The sequence below is a fragment of the Cebidichthys violaceus genome, unplaced genomic scaffold, assembly GCF_023349555.1.
Source record: "Cebidichthys violaceus isolate CVI_PGR_0920_01 unplaced genomic scaffold, fCebVio1.0.p SCAF_17, whole genome shotgun sequence".
In the NCBI taxonomy this organism is placed as follows: domain Eukaryota; kingdom Metazoa; phylum Chordata; class Actinopteri; order Perciformes; family Stichaeidae; genus Cebidichthys; species Cebidichthys violaceus.
In genome coordinates, this window is record NW_027176340.1 from 14,058,880 (window position 1) to 14,078,341 (window position 19,462).

The following is a 19,462-nucleotide window of genomic DNA, read 5'->3' on the forward strand; positions in this document are numbered from 1 at the left end:
TCATTCCATTCAACCCATAGGGGGCGCTATAGTATTTCACTCAATTTCAGTTTTTTGGTGATTTTTCATGTTTTCAGCCTTTGTATTTTAATGAACTCCTCCTAGAGAATTCATGCGATCGACTTCAAATTTGGTCAGGAGGCTCTTAAGACCTTTGTGATGAAAGTTATCAAAAGCTAGAGTTTTCATCGAAGAACCTTGACGTGGCGGGGCGGCCATTTTGCCTCATCGGCCGGGAAAAAATAAGTTCTTATAACTCCAAGGTACATTAATCAATCTGCACGAAATTTCTTAAATGCTTTATAATGCTATTTCAGGCTTGAGCACATTTTCATGCCAAAATGTTCTCAAAGTCATAGCGCCACCTACTGGCAAAAAGAAATGACACGTTTTATACTTTGATGTACTCCTCCTAGCCAGTTGATCTGATGGACCTCACATTTTCTGAGGAAAGCCTTGAGACATTGATGATACTTCATCATGAATTTTGTGAGTTTTCGTTAAAATATGTTGCCATGGCAACGCATTATTCACCGTGAAATGGAAGCTCAGTTTTCTGTGGCTTAGGATGAACAAATAGTCATGGAACTTTGCACATGTGTCAAAGGTGATAAACATAAATAACTAATATGGGGTTTTGCCTTTTCTTTTAGAAATTGCCTTGACAGCGCCCCCTACCAATATTCAAAAGAGCAGCCCCAGCGGTATATTTCACCTAGCTGTATGAAATTTAGTAGACACATGTAACACATTGAGACTTAAAAAAAAGTCTCTTGAGACTATGCCCTAAAATATACTGGAAGTCTGCTATTTTGCTTTTTGTTTGAATTTTCCATTCATTTTTGACCATTTCTAGGCGCTATACTTTAACAAACTCCTCCTAGGGAATTTTGCGGATCCAATTCAAATTTGGTCAGTACTATCTAAAGACCTTTGTGATTAAAAGCTATCAAATTCTTTACGTTTGATTGAATGGTGTAGCCGTGGCGTGGCGGCCATTTTACGTGACTCCCCATGAAACAGCAAGCTGATGTATCTCCACTGGACTTGTTCAAATCTGTCCCAAACTTGCCATGCTTGATACCAGTTATGGCCTGAGGATGTCTACAAGCCAATTTTCCATATAACTCAAAGCGCCACCTCATGGCGAAAGGAAATCTGCGTTATTTGACAAACAATATCCGATTCACATGTAATTTACATGATGTTGTCTACACTTGATATAGACCCTAAAAGAGCACTTGTTGTAGAGCAACATAATGCATGTTTGCATGTGTTCTCTAGCGCCACATAGTGGATTCAGGAACTAGTAGAATATTGGTGTAGCCCTTGTTAAAAATTAATTCAGGATATAAATAGTTTTCTAAAACCAAGTTAAAACTGTACAAGTATGGGTAGAAATAGATATGGGTGGATAAAATGTATTTCAATAAGAGACTCATAAGCTTTACAGTTCAAAAGTTGCAGTTCATGCAAATGAGCATAGTTTGTTTGATAGTACATGATTCAGAACGTGTGTTCTCCCTAACAGCCTAACTTGTGTAGCAGTATGATATGTCAATCTTTGTTTTGACTTTGTTTAATTGGCTTGTCCTGAAACTAACAGCCAATCCAAGCCCATTCTCATGTAGAGGGGTGAGGCTTAGTCGTATGCGGCCAGGTTCAGTGTGTTGGAGAAATGGAGAAGCGAATTATCACCATCAAGTGAATAGTGACTATTGTGAGAGTGCAATAATGTTCATAACTTAATGGCTGACGACCAGTTATCCTATGGTTTGGACTGTTGTGATGTACAAGAGGTAAATACGAGTTTGTGAATTGTTTTCTATACTGTGACTAAATGTTATAGTGTAAAACAAGTTGTGTTACTAATCGCGATTAGCCGTTAGCATTAGCATAATAACCGTTAGCTTTGCGTTTATACTGTTAGCTGTGCTTTTATACTGTTAGCTGTGCATTTGAAACCAGTTGTTAAGCCCCAGCCTATTTTTAGGCCTCAGCTCGAAAATAGCATACCCATACTACAATGAATGTAGTGTTGCAACTGTAAGGGCTATTTTAATACGTTTGGTAATAAAATAACCCTAACACTTGTGAGATGTGTTTATATGTGTAAATATCAGTAGATATGTTACTGGTTAAGAGTAAATTAAGATGGCACACAGCACAAATTGAAAATTCTAACTTTCGCCTGGAAAAAAAAAAGCAATTTCAGGGTATTTTTTTTTAGAAATTATGTAGATCCAAGCTTTCAAGCTGTCCCAGATCATAGAACTATATGTCTCTATTCACATTTTCACTTAGATAAAGTGAAGCATTCATAAGCTAGAGAGGATACAGTACAGAAATTTCAGGCGAGGATTCCAATATTTACACATGTTGCACAATGTGTGTTATTTTAACTTTATGATGTACCAAACTATATATTTCACTTGTATATATCACTAATGGTGTTCACTACATCTAAATAGAGTAGTTTGGGCTTTATTTGAAGGCCCTAAGCCCTTTCTAAGCTCTTTCTAAGTCTCTGTGTTCATTCAACTTTTTTCAGATCCAGCCCTCTCTCTCTGTTCAGGGCTGCAGCTCAGCCCCCCTTTCTCCGATTTTCGCCATTGAGCCCTCCTATAAGCCAATAGAATTGCAGGGAATTGAAAGTTAGATGATTGACAGCACTAATAGCCAATCAGAATAAAAAACGTCCCATCTGATGTCAGATCTGAAATCCAATTTGCTGAGACTACATCCCTCCCCAGAAGCCGACCAGTATTGGAGAGACACGAATCGAACGGATTCACACGGAGCACATGCAGCTGGACATACAGAGACGTGGAAGTACGGAAATATTTAATTTTTTCGCTGTGATTCGACCAAAAGTGAGTACAATATTCGATAAAGCTGTGTGACTTTTTTGTGCTTGATGCTGAATATCTCTGCGATGGTTTACCGGGGAGAGAAATGGAGGATATCTCCGTAATCTGCGTCAAGCAGACATGCTTTTTCATGCAGCATTTTCGTAGCTAGCACGTAGCAGCTGTTTTCTCTGGTCAGGTCCAGTGATATTGAGTTATGATTTATGATATTTTGTTATTTGTTTGCTTGGCTGATGGGAGTTGTGGCTTGGTTCATGTTGTTCCCAAGTTTCTGAGGTTTTTCCAGAACTATAACATCATTATATTCGTTCTTCGTGGGTTCTTTGGCAGTCACTTTGTACACTAAACTCTGTACGTTTTATGTACACTTGCGTCCAAATGGGGGACCTAGGGGCTTAAGCTATTGCTAGATCACCATGAAGTAGTGTATGGACTTGTTGCTTAGATGATTTATTTGAATCAGGAGACGGACGTTTGACTGTACGAGAGAATCGGGAATGCTCATTTGGATAGATTTATTTGTAACTTGGGATACTCAACTCATGGAACTTTGTACATATGTCATAGGTGATGCAAATACAGATTTCATGTGGATTTTTGGCTTGGCCGTTATAAATTGCCTCGATAGTGCCCCCTGCAAATTTTCAACAAAGCAGCCCCAGCCCCATGTATGAAATTTAGTAGGCACATGTACCATGTTTTAAATGTAGATTTAAAAAAAGTCTCTTGAGACTATGCTGTAAACCATACTGGAAGTCTGGTCTGATCTTTGTGTGCATTTTCCATTCATTTTTGACCATTTCTAGGTGCTATACTTTAACAAACTCCTCCTAGGGAGTTTTTCAGATCCACTAAAATCTAAAGACCTTTGTGATTAAAAGTTATCAAAAGCTTTACGTTTGATTGAATGGTGTAGCCGTGGCGTGGCGGCCATTTTACGTGACTCCCCATGAAACAGCAAGCTGATGTATCTCCACTGGACTTGTTCAAATCTGTCCCAAACTTGCCATGCTTCATAACAGTCATGGCTTGAGGATGTCTACAAGCCAATTTTCCATTTAAGTCAAAGCGCCACCTAATGGCGAAAGGAAATCAGCGTTATTTGACAAACGATATCCGATTCACATGAAAGTTACATGATGTTGTCTACACTTGATATAGAGCAACATAAATTATGTTGACGCACGTTGTTTAGCGCCACACAGTGGTTGCAGGAAGTGGTGGACTATTTGCAAAGCACAATTTCCAAGGTCAAATACTCCAAGCAGGAAAAAAACGTCTAACTCGTGGTCGCGTTAACTGATGGTCGCAGACATTCTTGGCCGCGTAAGCTGAGGTCTCGATGTCCGATTTACTTGAAATTCGACACACATGTCCAAATCCACTAGCTCTAAAAAAAAAGCCTCTCAGACCCCTAAGGTCCGCCTCCCAAAATTTTCCGCCATCTTGAATTTTGTGAAAAACACATTTTTGAGAACTCCTCCTACACACTTGGTCCGATTGCTACCAAATTTTCTGTGGATCATTATTGGATCAAGATCACATGAAGCTATCAAAAGCTTCTTGATATCTTAAAGCGTTTAGAAGATACGGACCAATGAACTTCTTGGGGCGTGGCTTGTTTTTCAATACACATAACTTCTCAACCATGTATCCTAAAATCACCAAATTTGCAGTATATGTGCACATTGCTTGGTGGAACATACCCTGCAATTTTCATTCCATTCAACCTATAGGGGGCGCTACAGTATTTCACTCAATTTCAGTTTTTTGGTGATTTTTCATGTTTTCAGCCTTTGTATTTTAACGAACTCCTCCTAGAGAATTCATGCGATCAACTTCAGATTTGGTCAGGATGCTCTTAAGACCTTTGTGATGAAAGTTATCAAAAGCTAGAGTTTTCATCAAAGAACCTTGACATGGCGGGGCGGCCATTTTGCCTCATCGGTCGGGAAAAAAGAAGTTGTTATAACTCCAAGGTACATTATTCAATCTGCACGAAATTTCTTATGCATGATGCTACTTCAACTCTTAGCACATTTCAATTGAAAAATGTTCAATAACTCATAGTGCCACCTACTGGCAAAAGGAAATGTCATATTTTATACTTTTATTTACTCCTCCTAGCCAGTTCACCAGATCAGTCTGAAATTTTGTAAAGATAGTCTTAACATGTTGATGATGCACCACCATGAATATTGGGAGTTTTTGTTGAACGCTGTTGCCGCGGCAACGCATCATTTGCCATGAAAAAGTAGGCTGATGGATCAGTGGCTTGCGATGCTCAAAAACTCATGGAACTTTATACATGTGTTATAGGTAATGGGAGGACATATTTTATATGGGTGTTTGGCTTGGCCGTTTTAAATTGCCTCCATAGCGCCCCTTACAATATTTCAAAAGAGCAGCCCCAGCGCTACGTTTGAAGTACCTGTATGAAACTTGGAAGGGTTATGTATCTCAGAGAGACTTACAAATAAGTCTCTTGGGACCATGCTCTAAACCGTACCGGAAGTCGGCCATTTAGATTTTTGTGTAATTTTTCAATGGATTTAGGCTCATTTCTAGTCGCTATACTTTAACAAACTCCTCCTAGGCACTTTGTCGGATCCACTTCAAATTTGGTCGGTACAGTCTCAAGACCTTTGTGATTAAAATTTATCAAAAGCTTTACGTTTGACGGAATGGCTTAGCCGTAGCGGGCGGCTACTTTACGTGACTCCCCATGAAAAAAGCTGATGTAACTCAGCCGGACTTGTTCCAAACGCTCCTAAACTTCCCATGCTTGATAAGACTCATGGCCTGAGGATGTCTACAAGCTAATTTTCACTAATACTCACAGCGCCACCTGCTGGCCAAAGTAATTATGCGTTTTTTGACAACTGGCATCCGATTTACATGACTTTTACACAATGTTGTCTACAGTTGTTATAGAGCAACATAAAACATGTTTTTGCACGCTCTGTAGCACCACAGAGCGGATACAGGATGCTGTGGACTATTTGCATAGCATCATTTCCTGCGTCACGCGGTCCAAGCAGAAAAAAATCATCGGACTCCAACGCGCGTTGTCCGACTGTCGCAGACGATCTCGGCTGCATACGTTGGAGTCCCGCCGGCACCCCCAACGTGCGGGACGAGGCGAGGGCCCGTTCATCGCTGCTTGCAGCTTTAATTTTATTTACAATTATCTTTTTTTCAGTCCTTTATATTGCTTATATTTACATAAAAGAAAAATCCTGTTTGACCTGACACCTCCCACTCAATCTTCCCTTGAAACCGCTAGGGAGATCGCCAGCTTTAAAGGCAAACTTTGTGAAACTTTGTGGTCCCAGTTCGGTGCTCTCGATCATCTTGAGATGTTGTCCTGAATTGACTCTCCATTTGTTCCTCAGCAGGTAGTAAGATAACCAACCACCTGATGTCTCTGTGAAGGATGGTAGCTTGAATCTTCCCTTTTTGCTTGTCCAAGGTTGGATGATTTGCTCTGGCCTTCAGAGCTATCGTCACAAGAACATGGTAGATTGGAAGGATCCTGACGTCGACGTCCCTGCCGATGCCTTTACTGTCAGGATTTGTACTGATGACCCTGCCGAGCTTGAATTGCCCCCTCAGCACATTTTGGTCACTTAGCCAGACAATGTCCCCAACAGCAAAGTATTCTCTCCGGGACCAGCCAATTGACTGCAATGCATCCAGAACTTGGTCACCTCTGACTGCATTGCTCAGAGTCTTTTGTAGGGGTAGTTGGAAAAGTCAAAAGTTTTGAAATCCCGGCTTTGAGATGCCCGGCCAAGAAGGAGCGTGTTGGGTGTGATATATTGAATACAGTCTTCCCGGCTCTGTACTCTGGTGTCATTTGCCAGGTTGGTTACTATGTGAAGAGTTGTCTGGAACTCGCTGTAACTGAGCTCAGACTCCTTTCCAAGTCTCTGAAGTGCTTTCTTTTCGAAGCGTACAGCAGCTTCTGCAGCACCATTCCTGTGTGGAGAATCGGCTGGGTGGATTTTCCACATCCACTCTGTCATGTTTTTGGCCACTGCCTCCTTCAAGACTGGTTTTGCTCCAATGATATTGGTACCTGGATCTGACCAGATCTTTCTTGATCGTAGGTACATCACTGCTTCATAGGTATGCTCGCTTCCATCAGAGAATGTGATTGCCTAAGGTTTATCAATGTAGCATGGAGGCGTTAGTGGTCTGGTGAACTTGACTTTGCCAAGTTGGATGTACTCCTCAAATAGCTTAATTGCATCCTCCCTGAGGCCGTCTGAGAATGCTATGTCCCATGTGTCTTTGACTGGACATCTTTCACTCTTTGCCTCTTGGAACGCCCTTTGCACCAGAATAGCTCCCTTTTGCTTAGCAGGAGTTACCAGGCCAACTGGGTCATACAGGCCTGAAACTTGGCTGAGCAGTTCTCTTCGCGTCAGGAGATTTGGTATTTGATATCTGACTTGTCCTTGATGAAGGTCATGGCCAATTATCATCTTTTTCTTTCTCTTCGAGAAATTGATTGCGATTATGACTTGGAGCTTGTCTTCTTCAACCATGTAGCCCAGGTCAAGCACCTTATTGTCATCGTGGCTCATTTGGTTTGGCAGGACCATCGTCTTTGTCTTGGTCCTCTCCAGCTTGTAGTTTCAACCCATCTTCCCACTTTGCCCAGAAAAGATCCAAGGCTTGAGCTCGAAACCTCCAGCTTTTAGGATCTGCTTTACATTTGCGGTGATGGTTTTGTAGCTGGTCAAGGTCATTGTGGGATATGAGAATGTCATCAACATAGCTGTCTTCTTGGAGCACCTGACACTCCTTCTTTTCAGCCGCTGCTCTCATTGACCTTGCAAAGTGTGTCTTGGACATGTGGGCTGACACAATAAGTTCCTCAAAGAGGTCAGGATGCGTTTCGCCGACTGACTTCCCAAGTGGTCCATCTCATAACAAACCAATTGATGGGGTTTGAGAGTGCCCTTGGGAGTCTTTACTTTGATCTTTAGAAGATATCGCTTTGTCTCCACACAAACCTTGATCCCTCCAACTCCATGGACGACAAGAGTAATTTCTTCACTCCTGAGGTTCAGTCTGCTTGCAGCCTTGTGGGTTATATAATTTGTGTCTGAAGCCAAATCAATTAACGTCACAATTTTTTATCCAGCATTGGCTGTGACCTTGAGAAGCATCTTAATAACTGGTAGCTCTTGCAATCCACTTTCCACTAGAAGGCTCGGTTGATCTTTTACAGTGCTAAAGGCTCCTGAAGCAGTTTTGGAAAATACATCCCGACATTGTTTTGCTAATTCTGGTGAAAGTTTGTTAAAGAACTCCAGTTGATCCGCCGTATATTTCCTCCTGGCTTTCTCTCCCTCTGGCCCAAATCTGTACTTTTTCTATGCTGTTTCTTTTCACCTCAGCATTGGGGCACATACAGTAATGATGCCCAGGAGCATGCTCATCTGTGCAGTCTTGGTTTTTACACAGAAAGTCAGCTTTGCAGTATGAAGCGTCATCATGAACCTCAAGACACCTCTTGCATGCTCCCAACTTTCTTACTGCAGTCTTTTTCTCTGCTAGCTTCAGTGCACAAAACTTTGCAAGGATAGAGCTTCTTCTTGTGCTTTCTATCACCACAGACTACACACTCTAAAACCTAAATGGTTATCGTCTGATTTGGTGGACTTGGTTCTAGCATGTTTTGGCTCGGTCCTATCTCTTTTCTACTTGTCTCTTCATCCCTCAGTTGCTCAAGCTGCTCATATTTGCTCTCTTTCCCTTTGAGGAATGTCAGGAGACTGTCAAATTGATTCTCTGGTGCCACTGCATTTCTCCTGTCAGTGACATAGACGAGCCATTCCTTTTTCAGAGTTTCCGGAAGTTTACTTTCAATTGACTTCGTTACCAGAGGATTTTTGATTGTGCCCATGTCTCCAAGGTTGCTCAAATCTTGAAGTGCCTTCCCCACAGCTTGGATTATTCAACTGTTTTCCGTGGCTGATGACTTCTGACAGCTGGCCTTCTCTGCAACTCCTCCACTATTGCAATAGCAATTTGATTGCCATAGCGGTTTTCAGGGACACAGAAAATATCACTTGCAGTGGTATTGGTGGAAAGGTGAAGGTCTCTCGTGATTTTGTCATCAAGACTGTTCAGTAGTTGAAACTTTTTTACCTCTCTTGAAACGGTTGGCTCACCCTGCCTCTGGAGTGGTTCCCACCCTTTTTCCACCTGTGGAAATCACGTTTATTTCCAGTGAACTTTGGAAGGGCTTAAAGGTTTGAGTCTGATGGTGGTTGGTATGGGGTAATTTGAAGTTATATACAAATTAATGTAAACAGGCAATGCATTCATGATGGTTTGAGTAATAAAGCACCAGTGCCATATTCCATAATCTAAACATGTTCTGATATATTTAAAAGCACATACAGCTAATGCTCACTGCTGCCATAACTGCCAATTTAACCCCAGGCAGTGTATTATTCTTCATTTCAGCACAATTAGTGACCAAAAGTGAACCAGGATGTACTTATAATACCATCAACAAACAATTAAACCTCTTTAACTATCACCATTTACCATATCGCAGATCTCAATACCATGCAATTTCTGTCAGTGCGGTGTTTGTCCGATTGCGAATCGTATTTACTGCAACACTGCATGTCACTGCGTGTCTGCTTATCTAGTGTTCCAGGCAGAGTGGTTCTGCCCTGTTTCTTTTCTGAATAGTCAGATTGTCAGTATATTAATTATTTTACAAATTGCTTTATTTATTATTTTATTTACAATTGTCTTAAATCTTTTTCAGACCTTTATATTGCTTCTTTTTACACAAAAGAAAAATCCTGTTTGACTTGACACACACACACACACCAACCAGTGTAGAACCAAACTATTCTATTATACAATGCCTTTTTTTGTGGACTAAATCATGAGAAGCCTGCGCTAGCGGGGAATCTGTTCTGTTAAGTGTGTATCAGTTTTAACATTTCAATCCACATACTGAACGACCTGCAGCAAGCCACCTTAGTATCTGATGGTTGTACAATAACCTGCAGAGCATGACGTACAGTCCATTCAAAAGCTCAGGAATGGTACGTATCCCACTTCTTTTATGAGAAAATCAGCGGGTATCATCCTCTGTAGAACCTTCACAGGGTACAAATTCACTGAGAATTATTCAAATGAGAAGAAAAGTTCCTTTGAAACATGGTCACACAGTTACTGTAACATTGTGTTCAGACTGACATAAGCATGCCGAGACCAAACGTAGCCTGAAATAGCACGTGGTGACGTAGAGACCTCAAAGGATCATGAGTCAAAAAGTTGCTCAGTGGTCCTACGCTTCAAACTATGACGCTCTTGGGATGCCGTGTCAGTTTCCATTCATTACATGCATAGTGTTTTTTAAAATAAACCTCCAATGTAGGTTTAATTATATCCACCAGGAGGATCATCCAATTGGTCACGTGTGTGCATGCTTCCATGAGTGTGCACCTCTGTGTCTGTCCATGGCTAATCTGCCATTCTGCTGCAGCAAACTGCATAACAACTTGGTTGCGGTTTCTCAAAACACCTTTTATTGGCCGTTTTATATTGCCATATACTGCCTGCTGACTCATCATTCACTACTCTTAACCGTCCTCGAGCCAGTAGGGGCCACTAAGGGCGAGGCGACCGTGGCTCAGTGTTAGAGCGGGTCGTCCCTGCGGCTACTCCATGTCAATGTGTCCTTGGGCAAGACACTGAACCCCAAATTGTAGGCTGTTCTTGCATTATATATGAATGGGTATGAATTTTAGTTAGTCCTGATGGACAGGTGGTACCTTGCATGGTTTTCTGAAGCCATACAGATGTCTAGACGGGGGTTAACCAATTGTTGGTTGTATTCATTCAATTACATAATACAGCTGTGGGCATTGCAGACACACCTGGCGGCGATCTGCTCTCTACTGAGTGCACCTATCTAGAACCATAATCTTTTCCTAAACCTCACCAAGTAGTTTTGTTGCCTAAATCTAACCGAGTTCTTTCCTGTAAACATGTATGTTCATTTTGAAAAGACAGTGTATGCATTGTGACGGGACCATAAAAGATTACAAGTGGGGTTTTGGCAGTTATTTGTTGCTGTGTCTCTGAAGGTGTCACAGGAACGCGGTTGCGTCAGAGTGCCAGATGCAGAGCACCTGGTCCTGGAGCTCCTAGAGCAGGGGTCTGCAACCTTTACTATCCAAAGAGCCATTTTGCCCTATTTTTCACCAAATAAAATTTGTCTGGAGCCGCAAGCGCTATTTGATATCACAGCTTATAAAGTTTTATATATAGTTAAATTATATATACAAAAACTATAGTTTGTTGTATTTATGAAATTATAGAACAAGAATAAAGACAATTCTTGACATTTTATTGCTGTTTCACCTGTTATAACAATATCAAACTCTTATGAAGAGGAGAAAAAAAACTTGCTCAGTTTGCTGCAGCAGTTGAGAAATCTCTCTTTTTCGCTCATCTCCAGCGTGATACTGTTCAGCAAATGTGTGATTGTTCTGGAAGTGTCTTTTTACATTACATTCTTTGTTGTTTGCTAATTTCTCGACACATTTCAAGCATACAGGTAAGCCAGCATCGTTGGCAGTGAAAGCAAATTAATACGTCCATGCAGAATTAAACTCTCTATTTTCCTCCGTGTTATTTTTTTTGATTTACACATTGATAGTGTAGCCGAGGGTTTATGTTGCGTCAATACTTTATGATAGTAATAAAATAATAAATACGGGGCTCCGTAATCTGCGTTAAAACGGCAGCAACTTTATTCACTTCTCCCACACTTCATCAGAACCCCTTTTTCTCCTTCCGTCTCATCCTCCACAATAAAAGCACCAAACACATTCACAGGAACACTGCTTCCTAGAGAGCTCTTAACGTGCTCAACATAATAACTTACAATAGTTTACCGGGGGCGGAGGTCTGCAAATCATAATTAGCTTGACAGCGACATAGTAGGATGTGACGCACATTTTAGTTGACAAACTATTACAGAACACAGAGGACACATTACAAGTCCAAATCTTCATTATATCAGTTCACATTTGTTCCTGTGTGCAGAAAATAGTCAAAACTGTCTGTTTCTTCTAACCGTCTAGTTTGGGTAAAACAAGGTTTCTCATTTCTAAATGTGCAAAAAGTCCAGCTTCATTGCCTCTTCTAACATGGACTTTCAAGTCTTCAGAGAAAGCCAGCTGTCCTCCAAGTCTTCGGATTACTTAGTTCTGGATCCTGCTCACAGGATAACATCCAGCCAAGTGTTGCAGCATCCTTTTGCTACAATGGGCCACCTGAAGGACTTCTGTTGTTCTCAAAATCTGAGCTCAAGTGAGGATAACCAGACATCGACCAGATCCTCCCGTGGTTCACAAAACCCATTGCCTCTGGCAAAAAGAAAGAGGGCTTATTTCACAAAGACACAACGGCAGCCCAGACAGCACTTACCCCGAAACGAAGAAGAGGAAGATGTCTAGAGGTACACCTGCAGTAAAAAGACCTTATGGAGAAATCTGGCAAAACAGCAAAATAATCCCAGAGATCTCCTCCCCTGAGAGGAAAAGAGGATGATGTCAGGAGGTACACCTGCAGTAAAAAGACCTTATAGAGATATCTGGCAAGACAGCAAAATAATCCCAGATATCTCCTCCCCTGTGAGGATAAAGACAAAGATCTTGGAAGGTACACATCCGGTAGAAAGGTCTTTTGATGACTTTTCCCAAGGCAGAAAAATTATCCCAAGGATCTCCTTCCCAGCTCTCTCCCCTGAGAACTCTCCTAAAATGAAGGAGGACATGAAGGACACAAGACCTAAGATATGGATCATCGGGTTTAGTTACGTTTGACGAGGGGAGTAAGGAGCATATCACAACTTTGGGGAGAACTTCAGACTCAATGCTAAAGTTCAGTGGTTTTTCAAAGGAGGCCTGCGCTGGAGTGGCGTCCTATCCGTTTTTTATACCGAGTTGAAAACTCAAAGTCCCCCTGACATTTTGGTGATCCACGCCGGTGGCAACGATCTGGGGTTGACGCCCGCCAATGAACTTGCATCCAGAATGACAGAGAACCTTAATGCATTTCCACGCAATGTTTCCTCGAATGACAATTGCATATTCCTGCATCAACGAGTGTCAAGCGTGGAGATATGGACAGCCAGGGAAGGTGAATTCAGACAAGAAGATCGTCAACAATTGCATCAGAAAGGCTGTTGGCAACTGACGGTGAAGTGATTGAACATCCCCACCTGAGATACAACAACAGGAACATATTTGTGGAAGATGGAGTGCACTTCACCAATGAGGGAAATGGAATATTTGTGACCAGCATCCACAGTGTCCTGAAGAAGATGCTTCAGAAATACCACACATGAATCGGTCTCTCTGGGCGTCCATTTACGATCTATGTGTTAATGTGAATGCTTGTCTATCTATATGTGTCATCTCTGACTAAATAAATGTGTTGCAGTGTTGCAATGTTAAAATCTATCCCTCATTTTTTACTATTACAGTAGGGTGAAAAGCTCTTCAATTGATAATTCTTTAAAAAGTACAAACGACGTGTAGTTTTTTATCTGTTTAGGTGTCTTGATAAAAGCTCTTTTATATTTACGTCAAGCTCTGGCCATGTGATATACAGAGCCTAGACAGCCTCTTTAGTCAAATGCTGTGCAGTAATTTAATGGTTTCATCATGTTGGTTATTTGCTGGTGTCTCACCCACTATACAATGTTTGCATGCGAACAAAGCTGATGGCAAAAACAAAGTAAAATCAAAATGTACTCACAGAAATAAACTATTTTTTCAGACATAATCTGACACCTAAACATGTGTGCGACACACAAATAGACAGGGGGCCGTCTATAGACTCTAGTTTTATGATAAATACATATTTTGATATTCATAATGCTTTGAGGTGTAGGGCAGATATCAGGGCACTATTGAACTAAAGCAATAGGTGAAAAATGACATGAGATTAAGTAGGTGCTTTGCTGTATATATTATTTCGGTCACGGCCATCATCATCAAAATAATGAATAAAATGGTTGTGTGTTCTATCTCGAGTAGGGGTATATTAAAAACAAAAACCCTTCTGAGTATTTGCCCTCTGATCCCATGTGCGCATGTACCATGTGAAATTATAAGTATTTCTAAGACAAATAATCCCGCATTTTAGACATTTTAATATGTGTATGTATGTATGTATGTGCACTAAAACTTATGAAAATAATTTTTTATATTATTTGAACTGTCATACTTTAATTCTTGCCTATGGTTTTGCAATTCGGGGACATTGCCACAATTTGTCACAAAATGAAAAAATAAAGGTCTACAAATTCAATTACTTTTGGCTACAGTGATCATTAGAAACTGAACAAAAGTAGCACAAAGTCAGGCCAGTAATGCATCACACAAACGAACAAAAATCACATTGCTCTCAACGCCTTGTACCACCACAACAGAAACACGATGTTACTCTGAACTTTGTCTACGCACATACTAGGTCAGTTAACCCAACCTCTTTGTGTATGTTTGTGTGTTCTGATGGTAGGTGTGCTGCAGAGGTGACTGACGGCTCCCAGTACTTTGTGCTGCTGATGATCACAGATGGCGTCATCTCGGACATGGCTCAGACCAAAGAGGCTGTGGTCAATGTGAGTGGACACAACACTGCACACAAAACTCAGCAACTGTACGTGGGGACACCTCATTAATGGGTTTGGCATTAAAGAACTCCTTAACCCACAAAATGACTATTTGTACATCATTTACTCACCCTGTGTTACCTTGAATTCTTGAAGAAAACTTTTCTTGCATGTTTTCAAGGTGAAGGAAGAATCACATATGTTGAAATGGTACGGTTAAATAGTAAGGTTTTCGAGAAGATGCATGTGTTTGGTCAGTAGTGAGTGTATGACAGAGCTAAAACATTGACATATATTCATTTGTTGGCCAGAAACATGACTTGCTGTTTAAGTGAATAATTAATTAAGTAACTGTTTGCTGACACACTTAATGTGGATGTGAAATGATTGCTATCATTGCTGTATGTCCTGGCTCAGGTTAAACCCTTTGTAAAACATGAACAAATTCATACAGAGCATTAATACCATAGAAATGAATTATGTTGTCTAGTTTTTGAGATTTTTCAGTGTAAAATGTTTTTGAAGCGAGATGGCTCACTCGTTAGCTTTTTTTCATCATTGATTTTGGACGCAACAACTGTTTTTTTTTTTCCCAAAGCTGACTATTGAAGTAGATAACGAGTGAGCCATCTCGCTTCTTTCTGATCTCTGTTAAGAGTTGCACATGCTCAGTACCGATCAGGCAGGATGCACTGATTTGGTAGCGTGTGACACCTGTTGTTGTTGTTGTTCCTGCGTAAATGAGCTGATAAATGATGTGATAACGTGATCAGATCGGTGCATAGACTTGCATACTCGCCATTACCTGATCCTGAATTTTAGGCTGTATCAGAGGCATTTCTGATACTGCGTGTGTGGGAACAACTCTAATCACAGTTCTACGTTAGGTTAATCTCTGATGATTTCAGTGCAAAACAGCATTAGAATAAAAAGAAAAACACCTTACGGTTTGCACATTATGTGTGTATTATTACCCCACACTAGTCTGAATCAGAGGTTCATCTAAAAATTCTGTAGAATGAAACATTTGTGTGCAGCTTTATGTTGACCAAGAGACTGTATCCAAGTCCGCATGAAAGAGGTGGCCTGAGATCAGCTCCAGTTGAATTATGGTAACTGTTCAAAGTAATTTATAGTCATGTAGGCAAAAGGTTCATGTGTGCATTGTTAGCAACACAACTGGAGCAATAAGAAGCCGTACCAGTTAACACTCGAGCCCAGCTTGATGCTAAATGTTATTTTTTCCCTAGGAGACTTGTGAAAAGGTGAGCTCACTTTTAAGTCTTTGCAGTCCGTGCGGGTGGCTGTCACATGGCCATGCCCACTCAAACGGGATTCTGCGTATTTCCTGCATATGTCATGACGGCAGTGAAAAACCTGTCATTTTGTTGACGAAAGGAACACAAAAGCAGAAAAGACTCTTTGGACAAAGAAGCAGTGTGAAGACATGAAAATGGTCAAAACGTATTTCACTCTCATTGCAGCACAGTGTACTCTAGCGTGTGTATATACTGGACATTCAAGCATGATATGCACAGTGTGTATTTTTTTGTGGGGGAACAGTAGACTGGCTCACCCCCCTCCTGTGTTGTCTCCACAGGCAGCCTCCCTGCCCATGTCTATCATCATTGTAGGAGTGGGCCCTGCTGAGTTTGATGGTAAGTGTGTGTGTGTGTGTGTGTGTGTGTGTGTGTGTGTGTGTGTGTGTGTGTGTGTGAGAGTGTGTGTGTGTGTGAGAATCGGGTCAGTTAAGAGAGAATACATTTTAGAAGGAAACATTACAGATTTCATCACTCTCCAAGCGTCCGCTGTACAGACATGTAAATCCTCTATTCATCCCCCTCGCCCACCACCCATTTACACGCCAGTAGCATCAGTCAGTCATCCAGGCCATTTCATTATTTACCAGGAGACAGTGGTAAGCCACGGACGGACTGAACAAGTCAGCTGCAGCACTGCAATACCGAAAAATAATTTAACTGGAAAACACAACCAGTTACATAATAATGAATAGCAAATACCTACATGAAAAGTCCAGGGTTGTACAGTATACAGGTGCTACTAATTGTTGGAATGCTGATTCAGCATTCCAAGTATTGTTCTTCAAATCTTTATTCAGTGTGGCTTTGTGGCACAAGGCAGTAATACTGCCTGTGCCAAAGCACACTGACTGTAATCCTGCGGGCTTATTGTTGGAATGCTGATTCAGCATTCCAAGTATTGTTCTTCAAATCTTTATTGTTGGAATGCTGATTCAGCATTCCAAGTATTGTTATCCTAATCTTTATTGTTGGAATGCTGATTCAGCATTCCAAGTATTGTTCTTCAAATCTTTATTGTTGGAATGCTGATTCAGCATTCCAAGTATTGTTATCCTAATCTTTATTCTTCAACTATTTCTTCCGTACGTATTTTGGCACTTAATAACTTCCACATTTCTTAAGCTACAGAAACCATTCAACTATATAAATGTTCAGCTTTTTCAGGAGAGGGGTGATATTTCTCATAATTTTTCTAATCTTTCAACTTTTTGAATTATTAAGCTTTTTGCAACTTATTTTTTGAATGGGATGTCTATGGAGAATATTTTTAAATCCTCTTAAACTTGTTCAACTTTCAGATCCTTCTACTTCCTCATACTTTCAGCTACAGACACCATTTAAACTTTCAAATGTTGAGAAAACCCTGACCAATGATTGCATGTCATAATCATTTTGATATCTTTTACACTTTTTGAATAGTAGCATTTTTGCTTTCATGTGTTTTTCAGTCCTTTTCTGCTTTTATAATGGGTGTGTATTGCGCAGCTTAGAGTGCGTGATGTCTAGAGTGAAGAGAAGCCTGAGATTCCTATGAAAAAAATATTTGTCTTTTGCGACTGACTCCTCAATTTTCACTCTACATGCATAACTTTTTGGATGGAAACGTAGCTAATCTTGTCCTTGTCGTAGACATATGACTTTGGCATCCCACAGGTTTACACATTTGGCTCAAAAGCCTTTACTTGAGAGGAAAACCAACTTTCTCCTCCATAGACCCCAATGTTAAAACGTACTTCAAAAAAGTCTTACACAGACAACCGTACCCCATTTCTAAATCGCCATTGAAGCCACTTTTTTTTACACTACAGATCCAATATTCGCATGATCTGTTCTTCAAGTCATCCTTGCACTTTTTTCTCACTTTTTTCTCATGAAAAGGCGGCAGGCTCACAGGTGTTCGTGCTTGAGCTAATTACAAATGTTTATAAACACACAGACTCACAGACTCTCCAACTGCTGCGTCGTCACCAATGACACACACACACACACACACACACACACACACACTCTCTCTCTTTCTCTGTCTGTCTGTCTCTCTCTACACACTCAGTACATATAACTGTCTGTCTGCCTCACTCACTCACTCAGTACATATAACTGTCTGTCTGCCTGTCTCACTCACTCACTCCATATAACTGTCTGTCTGCCTGTCTCTCTCTCCAAATCACTCAGTCAATGTAACTGTCTGTCTGCCTGGTCCATCTGACTGTCTGTCTGCCTGTCTCTCTCTCCCACTCACTCAGTACATATAACTGTCTGTCTGCTCTTCTCACTCAATCCAGATGACTGTCTGTCCACCTGTCTCACTCACTCACTCAGTACATATAACTGTCTGTCTGCCTGTCTCACTCACTCAGTTCATATAACTGTCAGTTTACCTGTCTCACTCACTCACTCAGTTCATATAACTGTCTGTCTGCCTGTGTCTTTCTCCCAAACACTCAGTCCATCTGACTGTCTGTCTGCCTGTCTCTCTCTCCAAATCACTCAGTCAATGTAACTGTCTGTCTGCCTGTCTCTCTCTCCCACACAGTCAGTCCATCTGACTGTCTGTCTGCCTGTCTCTCTCTCCCACTCACTCAGTACATATAACTGTCTGTCTGCTCTTCTCACTCAATCCAGATGACTGTCTGTCCACCTGTCTCACTCACTCACTCACTCACTCAGTACATATAACTGTCTGTCTGCCTGTCTCACTCACTCACTCAGTTCATATAACTGTCTGTTTACCTGTCTCACTCACTCACTCAGTTCATATAATTGTCTGTCTGCCTGTCTCTTTCTCCCAAACACTCAGTCAATGTAACTGTCTGTCTGCCTGTCTTTCTCTCCAAATCACTCAGTCAATGTAACTGTCTGTCTGCCTGTCTCTCTCTCCCACTCACTCAGTACATATAACTGTCTGTCTGCTCTTCTCACTCAATCCAGATGACTGTCTGTCCACCTGTCTCACTCACTCACTCAGTACATATAAATGTCTGTCTGTCTCACTCACTCAGTTCATATAACTGTCTGTTTGCCTGTCTCACTCACTCACTCAGTTCATATAACTGTCTGTCTGCCTGTCTCTCTCTCCCACTCACTCATTACATATAACTGTCTGTCTGCTCTTCTCACTCAATCCAGATGACTGTCTGTCCACCTGTCTCACTCACTCACTCACTCACTCAGTACATATAACTGTCTGTCTGCCTGTCTCACTCACTCACTCAGTACATATAACTGTCTGTTTGCCTGTCTCTCTCTCCAAATCACTCAGTCCATCTAACTGTCTGTCTGCCTGTCTCTCTCCCACACACAGTCCATCTAACTGTCTGCCTGTCTCTCGCTCCCACACACTCAGTCTATCTGACTGTCTGTCTGCCTGTCTCTCTCACTCACTCACTCACTCACTCATTACATATAACTGTCTGTCTGCCTGTCTCACTCACTCAGTTCATATAACTGTCTGTTTGCCTGTCTCACTCACTCACTCACTCACTCAGTTCATATAAATGTCAGTCTGCCTGTCTCTCTCTCTCCCACACACTCAGTCCATCTGACTGTCTGTCTGCCTGTCTCTCTCTCCAAATCACTCAGTCCATCTAACTGTTTTT

The 19,462-nt window shown here is 41.2% G+C and overlaps 1 protein-coding gene across 1 annotated transcript in view; it reads left to right on the forward strand.

Annotated features, from left to right (window-relative positions):
• Positions 1-19,462, forward strand: part of LOC137874052 (copine-9-like) — a 237,599-nt gene that overhangs the window by 189,165 nt on the left and 28,972 nt on the right. The window contains exons 17-18 of the mRNA XM_068712676.1: positions 14,451-14,553; positions 16,145-16,202. Of these exons, the coding sequence (XP_068568777.1) occupies positions 14,451-14,553; positions 16,145-16,202 (161 nt within the window). The remainder of the gene's footprint in view (positions 1-14,450; positions 14,554-16,144; positions 16,203-19,462) is intronic.